The sequence below is a fragment of the Gossypium hirsutum genome, chromosome D11 (genome assembly GCF_007990345.1).
Source record: "Gossypium hirsutum isolate 1008001.06 chromosome D11, Gossypium_hirsutum_v2.1, whole genome shotgun sequence".
Taxonomy (NCBI): domain Eukaryota; kingdom Viridiplantae; phylum Streptophyta; class Magnoliopsida; order Malvales; family Malvaceae; genus Gossypium; species Gossypium hirsutum.
Window position 1 is genome coordinate 68,336,445 of NC_053447.1, and position 15,537 is coordinate 68,351,981.

At 32.9% G+C, this 15,537-nt stretch overlaps 3 protein-coding genes across 5 annotated transcripts; all 3 read right to left on the reverse strand.

The window, feature by feature from the left end:
• Positions 1 to 8: 8 nt before the first annotated feature.
• LOC121223481 (5-methyltetrahydropteroyltriglutamate--homocysteine methyltransferase) lies at positions 9 to 4,116 on the reverse strand. The gene is made up of 12 exons (XM_041105005.1): positions 4,027 to 4,116; positions 3,200 to 3,551; positions 3,011 to 3,098; positions 2,617 to 2,744; positions 2,143 to 2,534; positions 1,897 to 2,060; positions 1,731 to 1,811; positions 1,457 to 1,623; positions 1,265 to 1,370; positions 917 to 1,167; positions 596 to 797; positions 9 to 514 (listed from the first exon to the last, which is right to left on the reverse strand). Exons 2-12 carry the CDS (start codon positions 3,547 to 3,549, stop codon positions 146 to 148), a joined length of 2,298 nt encoding a protein of 765 aa, XP_040960939.1. The 5' UTR covers positions 3,550 to 3,551; positions 4,027 to 4,116; the 3' UTR covers positions 9 to 145.
• Positions 4,117 to 7,680: 3,564 nt separating this feature from the next.
• Positions 7,681 to 8,663, reverse strand: LOC121223483 (uncharacterized). Its single transcript, XM_041105008.1, has one exon. The coding sequence runs from the start codon at positions 8,234 to 8,236 to the stop codon at positions 7,799 to 7,801; it is 438 nt and encodes a 145-aa protein (XP_040960942.1). The 5' UTR covers positions 8,237 to 8,663; the 3' UTR covers positions 7,681 to 7,798.
• Positions 8,664 to 10,797: 2,134 nt separating this feature from the next.
• On the reverse strand, positions 10,798 to 14,758 carry LOC107962916 (LOB domain-containing protein 20). Of its 3 annotated transcripts, none has more exons than XM_041105010.1 (3): positions 14,176 to 14,758; positions 12,718 to 13,100; positions 10,798 to 11,141 (listed from the first exon to the last, which is right to left on the reverse strand). In XM_041105010.1, the coding sequence occupies exons 1-2, from the start codon at positions 14,557 to 14,559 to the stop codon at positions 12,726 to 12,728; spliced, it is 759 nt and encodes a 252-aa protein (XP_040960944.1). In that variant the 5' UTR covers positions 14,560 to 14,758; the 3' UTR covers positions 10,798 to 11,141; positions 12,718 to 12,725. The 3 variants fall into 3 exon arrangements, with proteins under 3 accessions (XP_040960944.1, XP_040960943.1, XP_016754974.2); XM_041105009.1 differs by lacking the exon at positions 10,798 to 11,141 and adding an exon at positions 11,421 to 11,436; XM_016899485.2 differs by lacking the exon at positions 10,798 to 11,141 and having other exon boundaries at positions 12,611 to 13,100.
• Between the last annotated feature and the right edge of the window lie 779 nt (positions 14,759 to 15,537).

Below are 15,537 nucleotides of genomic sequence, written 5' to 3' on the forward strand. Positions count from 1 at the left end.
ACGAGTACTTTGAGAAAATCAATTGGCCTTGAAGGCCATATTATTTGCTAACAAATATTTCATCAAGAAAACAAAGTAATTGAAACAATTGAGAGATTTTTCTTAATCATTCATGGACATTTCCAATCTTTCATAAAGCCCTCTTTCACTTGGCACTAGCAAGTTGGGTTCGGAGCAACTTAGCGGCAGCAACCATGTTGTTGAGTGCCGGTTTCACCTCTGCATACTTGCGAGTCTTGAGTCCACAGTCAGGGTTAACCCACAAGATGTTGGTCTCGAGCACCGCAAGCATCTTGTTGATCCTATCGGCGATCTCTTCGGTCGATGGTATTCTTGGAGAGTGGATATCATAAACACCAGGGCCAATTCCGGCTCCATACTTCACCCCTTCGCGGAAGACAGACAGGAGTTTCTCATCGGAACGTGAGTTCTCGATGGTGATCACATCGGCATCCATGTCGATGATAGAGTGGATAATGTCATTGAAGTTGGAGTAGCACATGTGGGTGTGGATCTGTCCCGATTTTACCGATGAGGATTAATGGTGCGATAATAGAGAGTACGAGAAGTGAAACGAGTAAGGTGATATACAAACCTGAGTAGTGTCCTGGACACCACAGTTAGTGATCCTAAAGGAGTGGACAGCCCATTTCAAGTAAAAGGCGTGCTCGGAATTTCGAAGAGGCAACCCTTCTCTCAAAGCAGCTTCGTCAATTTGGATAACGTTGATACCGGCCTTCTCAAGATCCTCCACTTCATCCTTGATGGCCAAGGCAATTTGGTAGCAAGTCTCGAATCTGGAAATGTTGCAATCGTAAAATATCAAACTATGTTCACAACGAAACTTAAATGAAATGCGGGTGGAAATGCAATATTTCCAACCATATTTTTGCCTGTTAACTTTTCTCAGTCATACCTGGGCTGATCATTTCTAACAAAGGACCAGTTAAGAATGGTAACAGGGCCAGTAAGCATTCCCTTCATTGGGCGTTGAGTCATGCTTTGAGCAGTTGATGACCAGAAAACAGTCATTGGCTTGGGACGGCTAACATCACCATAGATGATTGGTGGCTTAACACAGCGAGATCCGTAAGATTGGACCCACCCGTTAACAGTGAAAGCAAAACCAGACAACTGCTCACCGAAATACTCAACCATATCGTTTCTCTGCAAAATTGTAAGTTATTGTTAGGATGCTTACCAACGACTAAACATAGATGTCTCTGGTACAATACAAAAGGCTGAAACAAAAACAAAAGCTCACCTCAGGCTCTCCGTGAACCAGGACATCAATGTCGAGCTCTTCTTGAAGGTCAACAACCTTCTTAATTTCCTCCTTAATGGCTTTAATGTAATTGTCCTCAGAGATCCTGAAGGGATAACAGAGCAGTAGTTAAAAGAAGATAAAAATCAACATCTACGCAACATCTGTAGAAAAATTTCGAGATTCACCCACTTGTTAGCCTTGAATTCACGACGAACTCTCCTGAGTTCCAAGGTTTGAGGGAAGGATCCAATGGTTGTGGTGGGAAGGACCGGTAAGTTAAGCTTTTTCTGCTGGGCATCGAGTCTAGCACTAACATTTGTTGCACGGCGGTGGTCAGAGCCCTTCAAAGCAGCAGCCTGGGAACGAAAGAATGGTAAAACACGGTAAGTGAAGAAATATTTTTCACAATTACAGGAGTCACTTGAAAGACATAATCAGAATTTTAGTGTATTTGAACACTTACAGCCTTTTGAACAGCCTCATTGGTCACTCTCGGGGAGGATTTCCTAGAAGCCTGAGCGGCAGCATTGGCAGCGAAGAAGGCCTAAAAATAGATAAATAACTAGCAAGTGAAACAGTGTCATCCAAATCTCGAGAAAGCAAAAGCAAACAAATATATAAGGAGATACCTCATCCTTCTGACCAGCCAATGCCTTGGCAAGTGCATTGACTTCAACAACTTTCTGGGCAGCGAATGCGAGCCAGGATTTGATTTCATCATCTAGCTTAGTCTCGTTTACTAGATCAACGGCAGTGTGGAGAAGCGAGCAGGAGGTAGACACCACAAGCTTGTCTGCACATCAGAAAATCGGCAAACATCAGTAAACTGCAATATTCACCATGTAATTAGAAACTGTAAAATGCAAGTAGAATACCTTTGCCCACAATATCTTCGAGCTGCTGCAAGGTGCTAAGAGAAGAAGCAAGATCATTGGCCCAAATGTTCCTTCCATCGACAACTCCAGCAAAGAGGTATTTTCCTTCGGGGAAGCCAGCCTTGACCAAATCAATGGTCTGGGTTCCACGAACCAAATCCAAACCATAAGCGGTAACACCCTTCAATCCAACAAGGGTCTTGTATGCCTCAGTGGTAAGATCAGCAAAGTAGGTCTCGATCAAAACATTCAACCCAGAGAGAGCAGATTCCAAATCAGCATAAGCAGCAGTAAATGCTTGCAATTGGTGAGAGTCAAGATCCAAAACAAGTGTGGGTTCATCGAACTGAATCCAGGAAGCACCAGCTGCCTTAAGCTCCGATATAACTTCCCTGTAGAGACGTTTCAATGTTATAACAGCAAATTCGAGAAGTTATATTAAAAACACGGACAAACAAACAAACCAAGTCTTACTTGTAGATAGGGAGGATTTTGGGGAGGAGAGAGAGAAGAGAAAAGGTCTTCTCAACACCCTTTGCTGGTTTAGACAGCAACAAGTATGAAACAGGACCAACAAGGACCGGGACAGTGTCGACTCCATGCTGCACGAGGTACAGAAATTCAGCATCCAAGTTTTGTATCAAGCATAAAAACATAAAATACGATGTATAAAACGTACGAAACCAATCCAAGTTAACTGTATGTTAAGCTATTGCATTGAATAAAGTATGTTCTAACCAATTCCTGAACCACGACCAATTTAACCGTATGTTCTATACTTATAGGACCTTAACATAGGTAATATACATGACGGTCCAAAACTCTACATTGTTGTAGTACATGGAAAAATCATGTTGAAACAACATACCGACTTAGCTTCCTTGTATTCATCAACTGCCTTGTGAGATGCATAAGAGAAGTTAACATCGGGTCCCAATTCAGGAACAATGAAGTGACTGAAAACAATACATCGCACGAAACATCGGTATTAGTACGAGATAAAACCTCGTATTCTCGATAAAGCTATAATAAACCATGACCATGAATGGCAACTTACTAGTTAGTGTCAAACCACTTGGTCATTTCCATAGCAGGCACAGAGGCATTTCCCCTAGCCATGGAGAAGTAAGTATCGAATCTGATCTCACCACCGTTCCAACCATATCTCGGTGGAACAGCACCGAGCATCGAGGTGGCATCAAGCACCTGGTCATAGTAAGAGAAAGTGTTGCTAGGAATGTACTTGATCCCAGCATCAGCCATTTGTTTCCAAATAGCTGACCTGAGATCAGCTGCAACCTTCTGCAAATCTTCAGCACTGCTCTTCTTATCCCAAAATGATTCCAAAGCAAACTTAAGCTCTCTCTTTGGTCCCATACGGGGATAGCCAACAATGTGGGAAGCCATTTCTGAAAAAAAAAATACCAAAATTCAGCTTCATTACATAAAAATCAAATATAAATGATAAACAACATTGAATCAGATCAAAAGTTCATGTGAATTGAAGTTTTAGCCTACTAACTAATGTAAATTACCAAACAAAATGCAGATCTAAATGTTTTAAGATAAGATAATGCTCAATTCACATTAGATCTATATCAAGAAATCAATAATTAAACACTACAATTATGAACACTGATCAATGCTTTACAAGAACAAGTTAAAGGAAGGAATTTTAAGTAATGATAATGAAAACCCAGAAAAGAAAACAAGGTTTACAGTTGAAATGATGACGCTTTAACGATAGATCTCAATGAAAAACATATATATTTATAAAGTTTTTGAAAGAAAAAAAAAACTCAAAAAGAGAGGCAGTTCATTAATGGATACATAGTAAATGTGAAAACAGTGGCGACTGTAAGGAAAGCAGGAACCGGACAGTACCGTAGAGAACGGAGATGGAACCGGAGAGATAAAATATAGGGAAAAGAGGAGATTCAGTGGAAGAAGGAAAGATACCGCACGATTTGTGAGAGAAAGGAATTACTTATTTATAGCCAAAGTAGTAGCTACCTACCGACGGTTAAATAATGGTTAAATTCTTCTATTAGTCCCTACATTATTACTAAGTTGCAGATGTAATCCATATACGGTTAAAATATGTCATAAGTCATTGTACACTTCGTAGATTTCTAATTTAGTCCCTTCACTTTTACTTTTAGGAATTTAGTCTCTATAATTTTCAGATTTCAAAATTTAGGTCTAACTATTAACACTATTGAAATTAATTTGTTAAATTCAAGTTTATTACAATGTCATTCTTTTAGTTATATTGCTGTCAAGTAAGTTTATTTCCTTATTTCAAAATATCATACCAATGAATTTAACATAAAAATTAATAGTGTTGACAATTGAACTTAAATTTTGAAATTTAAAAAATAGAAGGACTAAATTCTAAAAAAGTAAAAGTATATAGATTAAATTCTAAATTTATAAAGAGTATATAAACCTATAACATATTTTAACCTTTTTATCAACACACTATTAGGGAGGGGACCACATATGAGATGGTTGGAAAGTCATGCTTCCAACAAGTATTGGGTCACGAACTCTAATTTAATTATTTTTAGTTAAAATTTTTTTAGATTTGATATAAATAATAATTATTAAATTTGTTACCTTAAATTTTACTTGCACGATAAATAAATTATTACATGTGCATTGCCGTATTAGCTTGTTATTGATAGAAAAGTCACGTCATTTTAATTTACGAGTTTAATAACTATTGTTTAAGTTATGAATAAAACTTCAAAATTTGTATAGGGATTAAAAATAATCAAATTGAAGAATAGGATTAAATCCACAACTTATGTATAGTACGAAATTAATAGTAGAATTTAACCTAATAAATTTAATTACCGTTGTTTGGATTAGGATAAATAGCAAAATGGACTAAATTAGAATATATAGACTAAACTCATAATTTATACATAATATAGGGACTAATAGCAAATTTAACCTCAAATAAAGGTCTTGAAACCACGTCAGTAAAGAATTTTGCAAAAAAAAAATCATAAATTTGCAAAATTTATTTATTTTTTAATTTAAAATTTTACTTTAAGAAATATTGTCATGATTGTGGAATTATTAATTTTATTGTATTAAATATTATGATAAATTTATGTATACGTTTTATATTTAATTTTTATTATAAATATTTATATCATAATTCAATTACTTTTTAGGTGATTATTTTTTAAATTCAATTCTGTCCATTGTTTTTTTGGTAAAAAGACCTCTCTAATCCCTTCTCAATTTCGAAACTGAACAAATTGATCCCTCTAAAAAAATTGAAACAATTTAATCCAGTCAATTTTGAAAGTGAGCAGCTAAAAACAATTAATCATGGCATTAATATCTTCCGTCAATTCTACATAATTTTGATCAGTATAACAACAAATTTAGCTCTCGATATTTACATAATTTGTTAATTTGGTCTTAATTCTAAAAAATTCAACAAATTTAACCTCAATATTTACACATTTACATGAATGCTGTGGGCTAAATTTGTTAAATAGTGACAACCTTGATAGAATGTGTAAACTTTGAGTGCTAAATTTATTACTATAATAACTAAAATTATGTACAATTTGAAGAAAAATATTAATGCCATGATTAATTGTCCTTGGTTGCTTACTTTCGGAATTAAAAGGATTAAATTGTTCTGATTTTTTAAAGGGACCAATTTACTTAAAATCAAAATTGAGAGGACTATTTTTTAGGTTTGTTTATTGTTCATAAATGATATCATGTTCGAAGGTGGGTGGGTGGGTTGGTGAGTGTATATATATATGTGGCTTGGAATCAGAGAAGCAATATACAGGGGTTGGTGGCCGAAAGCTATATTAAATATTGATGTTTTCATATTTATAATTAATTATTAATATTTAAAATTAAAAAATATATCGCCAACAATCTCTTAATCTAATGATAGACTCAATCGGCATGGTTATTATTATCAATGTAAGAGTATATGAGTTAAAGTGTGCTGAAACTCATTATTATTCTTCTATTTATGAGTTAGGAGATGTTATGAGTAGTTTTAAATATTATATAAAAGAGAACAGATATGATCAAAATTTATAATGAAATTGTTTAAAAAATATTTTTTTTAAATTTTATTATTGATATTTTAAGTTTACCCATATTCCTCAATAATATATATTATTTTTAAATTCTCTGATAAAATTTATTTATATAATCATTTGATGAAGTGTAGGAGGTGTTTGTTGGGTGATTTGGTGAAGTGGGTCCAATGCTTTTTACATAACACCTCATTAAATTTCAATACATTTTGACTTCTAATGTAATTGTTTCCAAAGGGCAAATGATAAAAAAAAAGTTTTTTTTTTAAATTATCAAAATGGGCCAATTATCTAATTATTTACCGGAATGGTTCATTTTTCGCGAAATCGCGTCCACGTCAGCGCGATGTCAGGGTACGCGCCAGGAAATCGCGTCCACGTAAGCGTGATTTGCTGACGTGGCATCAGTTTATATTTTTTAGCTTGGAAAACTTTGAAAGGCCATAACTTTTGGCTCGGTTGTCCGATTGAGACAATTTTTTTTGATTTCGAATAACTTTTCGAGATCTACGCGCTGACAAACAGCTGAAGGTGGTTTGCCGCAGTTTTCGTCGAAAAAGATCCTTTTTTGCCCCTAAATTTCGATTTTTTCGGTTTAAAATTGAATTTTGAAACATTCAAATCATTATTTTCCTTATTTATTTGGAGTAAACACCAGATTTTTTTTACAGAATTGTTGTATTATTTTTTCTAATTTGACACGTGTATGGAATATATCCGATAAATTGTTAGAACATAGATAATATAATTAAGATAATAACAGTATTTTAATAATATGTTAATTAATTAGTTGGTTAATATGCTTATTCATTTCCTTTAGTACTTTAGTTCAAATCTTGTTGGAAACATTTTTTTTGTTGAATCAATTAACTCTTCTATATTACACCAATACTTTTTACATAACACCTCATTAAATTTCTATACATTTTTCCAAGTTCTTTATTTTTTTTAATTGTTTCATTTGTTTTTTTATTTCAATAATTATTTAGCCTTTTTATGTCCAAATAAGAAATTATTGTGTTTTAAAAGGATTGTTCATGTGTATTTATTTAAATATATTTTGCTTTTTTTTCAATAATTTTCAATGTTATATTTGATAAGTATTTTTTAAATATAAATAATTAGTAAATTGGATAAAATTAAGTTGTTAACTTATTTAATTAGTAAAGTGAAAATACAATGACCCCTAATTTTGCTAATATAGTATATTAAATAATTTTTTTGATTTTTATTGTAAATTAATATTATTTAACGAAAATTAAAGTTTAATGTATATAAATGCATTAAATTAAAATTGATGTATAATTTTTGTATTTATCCCTTTATTTTACAAAATAAACTAAAAAATTTTGTTAATAATTGGATACTAATTAACCCTGGTTCAAAACAAAACACAGGCAAATAAAACCAAGAAAAACAACAAAATATCTTAAAAAGGAGAAATCTAAAAATTTCCTAAACAGACTTGTTTCAAATGCCCACAGAGAAGAAACCAAATGGCGGTTGTCTATGGTGGCCGGTGGGAGCGACGATCGGAGGCTGCTAAATCAGAAGCTTTCACCGGAGCATCTTCAACCCAAAAACAGTCTTATAGGCAAACCCTCCTCCGCCATTGCATGAGCGACAGAGCTTCCCTCGCGCGCGACAAACTGGAAACGACACTCCGAGAAGTTCCTAGTCGAAGCTTTCACATCCCAGGTAAGCGGCCGAGTTTCTGAGTAGTCGTCCTCTTTTGAGTTGATGTTGTTAATGACCAATCTGGAGTCACTTTCAGCAATAACGTATCGTGAGCCCATCTCTGACGCAAACTGAACACCATGCAACAGTGCGATAGCTTCAGCCAAAGCTACTGTCCCTACAAGGTGATGAACTCGAAACCCTGAACCCAAAATATTACCCTCTTCGTTTTTGATAATGGAACCCGATACCGCTTTCTGTCTTGCAATCGAGAAACCGGACACCACATTTAACTTTACCCAACCCATTGGAGGGGGATTCCAGCAGATCATACCCCTGGGTTTGGGATGTTGAAGATTGATGACAACTCTCGATGTTCCATGCTGAAACCCTTAATGAAGGTAACTACTTCGTCCGTTGTCTGTGTCATTTTCTCATGAACAAATTTATTTCGAGAGTACCAAATAGCCCATATTGAAATTGCAATTTCTTCTCTGCTGCCACTACCTGAATTTTCAAGGAGCCAGTTTAACCACTCATTAAAACTGAAATCTGCAATTGAATTTGGCCAATGATAGTTTAAACTCATCCATACTTGCTTAGCTAAACAACAATCGCGAACTATATGGATGTTAGATTCACTCTGATCACGGCAACGCAAACAGCGATTATCAACTATCGTTCTTCGAAAATGCAAGTTCTCAAAATTTGGAACGAAATTTTGAACAAACTTCCACACTAGAATCTTGATTTTTGTTGGACATTGTAAACGCCAAATTCTTTTGTACAACTTTCGGTTCAACATATCAACATTTGGAGACTTAATAAGGGCTATGTAACACTCTTGACTGAATAAATCCCAAATTTTTCACGAAACTAAATCAACTTATCTTGATCATTTTGAGGAATAAGAATACTTACAATTCGTTTGTAACGCCCCTATACCCGGTCCGATCGTATGGACCCAGTATAAGACTATTACGTTTGGTGCCAAAATGATTTTGATTAGACACTATTTAATTTAAACATTTATACATAGTATTTTAACTTATTTAACAAAAAAATTTATTAAAATATATACGTATGGGTCATTATTGAATGTTAGATTATGTTTAGAAATGATTTTAACACTATTTCTACTCAAACATGGAAAAAAATATTGATACCGAAACAAAAGGTATCGATACCTTGGGTAAAATTTGGCAAAAATCAGTTTAAAAGTTCACTAAAACTTCGTGCAATATATTGGATTCAACTCAACACTTGAGACCAATTCAAGATGCATTTAAAATACTTAAAAACAACTCCAAATCGATCACAATTATCACATTAACAAACCAATTTGCAAACATACTTATAGTTTCAATAATTCATTTCATATAGAATCAAAATACTTCAAGCAAAACCAAAATAGATAGAGTTTTCAAGAGTTTGTATTTTAGTCCCTAACACATGGGCACACATTTGATCTACCTATGTACATGTCATTTTAATTCAAAATATGGTACCTACTCTTGAAGCTCTTGAGGATGTGATGAGATGAGAGATCTCCTAGATCAACTCTATCTCTTCGAGTCTATCTGTACCTATGTGTTAAAATAAACGTGTTAAGCCAGTGAAGGCTTAGTAAGCACTACAAGAATAAATAGGTAAATGAATAATAACATAATATTTTAAACTTATTCAATAAATACATATTTACACACATGCAAGTTTCTTCAACTATACCTTACTTTAATAAAATTTAACTTACTTTTTTTAAGTTATCAAACTTACCTCAACACATTAGTGATTCACTTTTATTCAGAACTCATATTCTTAGCCCAGAGTAGACTTTGTAGAACACATCGAATATACGGAACAAATACAGAGGTGCATTATTATGCACTATTGAACAAAGAGCACTAAAGTGCTATACAGAGAGCACAAATGTGCTAAACAGAAAGCACTAATGTGCTAATAATCGGAGAACGTGCTAAGGTCCCTTAATGGCATGCCACTAATATCCTAATAATTCTAAATTATGTCTACTTAGGCATTAAAGTTGAATTTCATACATTTAAGTACTTTACATAAGTATTTTGGAAAAGATTTCACATTTCTCCATCATCTACAATTTAGTCCCCATTTCACAAATCACAAATATCACACATTTTTCACACATATACTTTTACCACAGCATCCGTAATTCTCCATCTATAATTTTCTTTACAAATATCATAATTCATAATTTAATCCACTTTTATTATCTATTTAAAATTATATATATTTAACATTTCTATTTTAAGTAATTCCATATCACAATATAAACATTTAAATAAAAATAATTTAAAAATCTTGTAGTGCTTACAACAAAAAAGTTGAGATGATGTATTTTCTTCTTCCTTCACTCCTTGGCCTTCTCTTTCCCTTTTTCTTCAATTAGGTCCTCTCCATATAATAGTTCATATCATATCATATTCCAATGTCGTTAAATAGTTCATATTGCTAGTCATAATATCAATAAATCATCTAATTTTGTCAAGTCACATTCTATTTCAAACCATATAATTCACCTTCAGGGTGTTTTAACTAGCATTATATGTCATTTTTCACAGATTTATCATAATTCATTTTCTTTGTACATATATCAAAGTACTGATGCACCCTTAGGGTATTTGTATCTTGTTTTATAAATATATCGAATAATCATGTTTTGTTATTTTTGTTCTAGTCGCATTTCAGATTTGAGGAAAGATACATAAATCAATCTGCTAACACACCAATATATGCACCAAAGTACTAATTAGGCATAAATGCATCGACTCCACCAACTACACCAAAATACACTCGTACCCACAGGGTATTTGAGCTGGTGATATGTTCTTGGCTCCCAAGGTACTACAGAACTATCACAATATAATATGCACATAGCGTTGAATCTCCCACCTATCAAAAAGTTACAAAATAACCATGAAACCATTTGAAGGTTTTCATTTAAGTAACTGGGCTGTTAAAATTGTCATTGTATGGCCTTCTTTGTTCACACGTCTGCACCAATTGAAAGCTCTCTTTTCTCTCATCTTCTACAACTTTGAACATTACAAATTTATGAATCAAAATCCAAATAATTTTATTCTCTGACCTCTGGCACTGGCTATTAAATCAGCTTGGATGTAAGTTATGTTCTTCTACTTACGATAGGTACTATTCCACCATACTGCTCGTCAAATTATTTCTTGGAGCTCGCCGGTCAAACTTAAAAAAAAAAGGACATAAGAACCGAGTGATTTAAATGAAAGCTTTTGACTTGTTTAGTGACTCTTTTGTAACTTTTTAAAGTTGAATGATCAAAATATAAACTTATTAATAGTTTCGTGAACTTAGATATATATATTTTGGATTCAAGAAATTAGACAAGGTTGAAGCTGGAACCCATAGGTCAAAGATTATCAGCCCACTTAAATATAGTATATAGATGGCCTTATTGAGCCGATCCTTACTTGAAACATGATTTTGCCATAGTTGAGTTCTAGTCTACTTCCTCCCAAACCTTAAAAAAAAAAAAAACAATATTTACCTCAAACTATCAATAACTTAGCGAAACAAACTACTAGTTCAATGGAAAGTAAAATTACTTAGTAATTTATTGATTAATAAGTTGCAAAAGTTTCATCGTTCTTAAAATAGTAATTGCTCTCTAATCCTTCATGCAATTAAAAATATTTGGGTGATACATTCACTTTTGTATTGTTTAACTAGGTGTTTATTAGTCAGTTCGTACCATAAAATGATCTGAAAATTTTACATATCTCTTACTCGAGTCCATTCGTACCAGTCCCTGGGCCATCCCAAATTGACTTCAACCAATTTTGAGGTTGTGGGTAAATATTAAGAGGAAAAAGGTAAAAAGAATAGTTAGACATGAAAGGTATGCATTTGAAGACGAGGTGATATGTGATTTTATATTTTTAGACTATTATATTTAAATATGCGTTGAATATAAGTATTAGATAAATCTGAAACATGGTATAGAATTATACCTATTCAAAAGTCAGATTATGTGTTCAAGCTCGAAGTCTGGCTTAAAGTATTTAAAGATTTTGGTAAAAATATAAGTCTGTAAAATGAGTTTGAACAAAAAATTTGTATCAATTTAAAATATAAGTTGGGCTTAGGTTAGCTCGAGCCTTGAATATTTGAACTTCAGCTCAATTCATCTCCTTTTTTAAGTTCGTAATATATCATATTATGTTATTTTTATATATCATATAATTTATAACACATAAAAATTAAATTTATAGTAATGTATAATACTATAATTTAAACATTAATAAAATGCTAAGTTGCTTGTATATAACATTTTAATAAATGAAAAAAATTATTAAATATTAAATTAAAAATAATATAAATGTTTTTAAAAAAAATTAAAAAATAACCTGGGCAGACTCAAATTGGGTTTGAGTTAGTTATTGACAAATATGGAGAGGCTTGAGAAAATTTTAGGTTCATGTTTTGGATAAAGTCGGGCTTGAACAAATATAAAATGTATTAATATTATACTTAAACCCAACTCAAATTTAGTCCGACTTCACCCATCAACACCTCTACATAGAATAAACGAATTAGATAATTAAGCTTAATTAATATATATATATATATATATATCATATATGTTCATTTTATGGTTGAGGAATATATGGTATTATAAGATCAACACAAAAATATTGCAGAAAAGAAACTCCAAGGCATATATATGTCTATAATTAGTAATAAACTCATAAGTTTTATAAATTTTAGAGGAAAAAAAGAAGAGAGAAAGATATATAGATACCCTAAAGATTATGTACGATGAATAATTGGATTGACGAAAACGGGCGGAATCCGGCTATCTTGTTCGTCGTCTTCGTCGTCGTGACACGGCCTCGAGAGCTGAAGATGGTCCATGCTTTGAGAAGAATTAGGTGCAGTGGTTGTTTCAGCCACAAGGTCAAAATTGGAGGCAAAGTTGCTCATGTTTATGAGGTTATTGGATGCTGATGAATTGTTTGAGTATGCTGGTTGCAACAATGCTAAGTGTTGCTGTTGTTGTTGTTGATGGTGGTGCTGGTGATGGTGCTGTTGCTGCTGCGAGCTTTGCAGGGCGTTCGCCATCGCGAAGCGGCTGTTAATCAGCTGGTTTTGCACCATCACTAGCTCGGCTTGCAGCGATGCTACCTGCAAAAACAAATTGCAATAATAATATTAATTTTAAATTTCGTATTTTTTGCAACCATAAAGAATATTTTAGTAAAATATTTAGCTTAGCAATATTTTCGTAAGACATTATTGCAGCAATCTTTTGGTGTATATCTTATGGTAATATAAATTTAAAAAATATATTACCCTAATCATATTTAAAGTGTAAATAACTTTAAATCTTGAATTTAATGAAAAGAAGTAATTATTTTATAATACTACTAAATTATTGTACGTGGATAAAAATTAGGTATATTTATAAAAAAATTATATGAATAAGGTTTTGGTTGAACAATAAAGTTTGAATTTAAATCCTATTATGTGTATTTATATTTTTATTTTTCTATATAAAAAAGACATAAAATAATAAAAACGCCCTCAAAATAATATAGTTTATTGTGTCAAGTAAAAATATTTTCATAATTATCTAATTGAGTTAGTGTTCGATTGACTCGTGACACCAAACTTGATAAGAGGGTTTAATAATAGTAGAGATATAATTTACTTTGTAAAATAAGAATATTTTTGTCATTACCCAATTAAGTTAACCTCGATAAAAAATTTAATATTATTGTAATGATAAAAGGAAGAATATATTTCACTATGGTGTACTAAATCTTCTATCTTAAATTGGTATGGAATCTATATTGTCTGGTCAAGATAAGGCCTTAAATAGCTTAAATTCTATATTTGGGAGTAAATGTTTTCTTGTTTCTCACAATGTTATTGTGTTTTTTCTTTTTTCTTTTTGAATAATTATATTACAAACATGATTGATAGATATTGAGATAATAAAAAAATTATAAAATTTAAATATATTTATATTGAACACGTATCCATATTTTAACACTCACCCGAATTTAAATAACATGCGAGAAAAACGTGAAGTTTCGATTTTCACATGGTTACTTTTCAAACAAGATGAAGGAAAAGAAAGATGTTGCTCGCAAGCAAACAACTTAGCCAACGACATTTGGTTTCCATTTATGAAAAAGAAAAGAAAATTTGGAAGAAATTAAATTATGTGGTAGTGCATATGTATAGATTAATTAACCTGTTGTTGTAAAGAAAGTATGGTTGAAACACAACCATAAACCGGGTCTGATAGCCTGGCTTGAGCTTCATACGATATTGTGACCACCGCATCGTGTCGTCGGTTCATCGGGATGTGAAGCAAGAGCTTGGAAACGTTGCTAGCACCAAAAACCTTGTGAACGGCGGCAAACTTGGCTGCACCCTGGTCCGAGCCAAAGTGGGGTGCAAATATGCACCCACTAACGCACTTCCTCCTTAAGAACTTGCATGCACCGCACGGCGCTGTTGGGATTGGGGCAACTTCCGACACCACCACCGGCTTGGCCTCGACTGGCATGGTGGTGCGTTTGCCGGCTCCCTTCCTACAAGTTTCGGACAAGCCGTGGCATTGCGGGTCGGCCATCTCGAGAGGGGGGCTACTTAGGGTTAGGTTTGAAAGAGAGCAAATGAGGAAAGGTGATGAGTTTTTTGTTGGTTTATATGTGAAATAAAATGGAATAGGAAAGGCACGTTGGTCTCGTGAATGGGGTTGCCAAGAGGGATTCCTTTTGTGCCTTTCTTTTTAATCTTTTGGGTTCAAAAAATAATAATAATAATTTAAAAGATTAAAATATGTTTTAGTCCCTATACTTGTATAGAATTTGAAATTTAGTCCCTACACTTTAAAAGATACCATGTTCAATCCTCATACTTTTTCAATTTAAAAGTCCTAGTCCAGTCATTACCATTGTTGGTAGTTTATATCAAAATTTGTTAACTTATCATGTTTATTTTATGTCAATCATATGCTATGTCATATGAGAATAACCCATTCAAAATACCAAGTTAACAAATTTTGACAAAAATACTTACAATCTTAATGATTGAACTTAGATTTTTAAACAAAAAATAAAAAATACAAGGATTAAAATATCAATTTTATCAAAATATAGGGACTAACAACATATTTTAACCTATAAAAAAATAAATACAAAAGAGAGCTGCTATAAAGGGCGTTATAGTTGGTGGGTGAAAATGGGAAAGGGCTGGTTGGTGTGAAGGGGGGCGGGGGGAGTGGCTTTGTTTCACACTATGGGGTTTTGAGTCTTGGTTTATTATGTGTGACATGTCAAATTTGATGATAAATAACGTATTTGTATTTAAGATTTTGACACATTTAATTATGAAAATAAAATAAATAAACACAATATGAATATACGAAGTGTGTGTGAGGGAGGAGGAGGGGCTGGGTTTAATGAGAAAAGGGCACAAGATTTGTGCTGCCCGTGGCGTGTGGGAGTAGTAGCTAAGCTTACCAAACTATCATGGATGTCATGCCAATTTGTCATGAATGAAAAGCTTTGAGCTTCTAGTCCTTTCTTGTTATCATTTATATAATAAA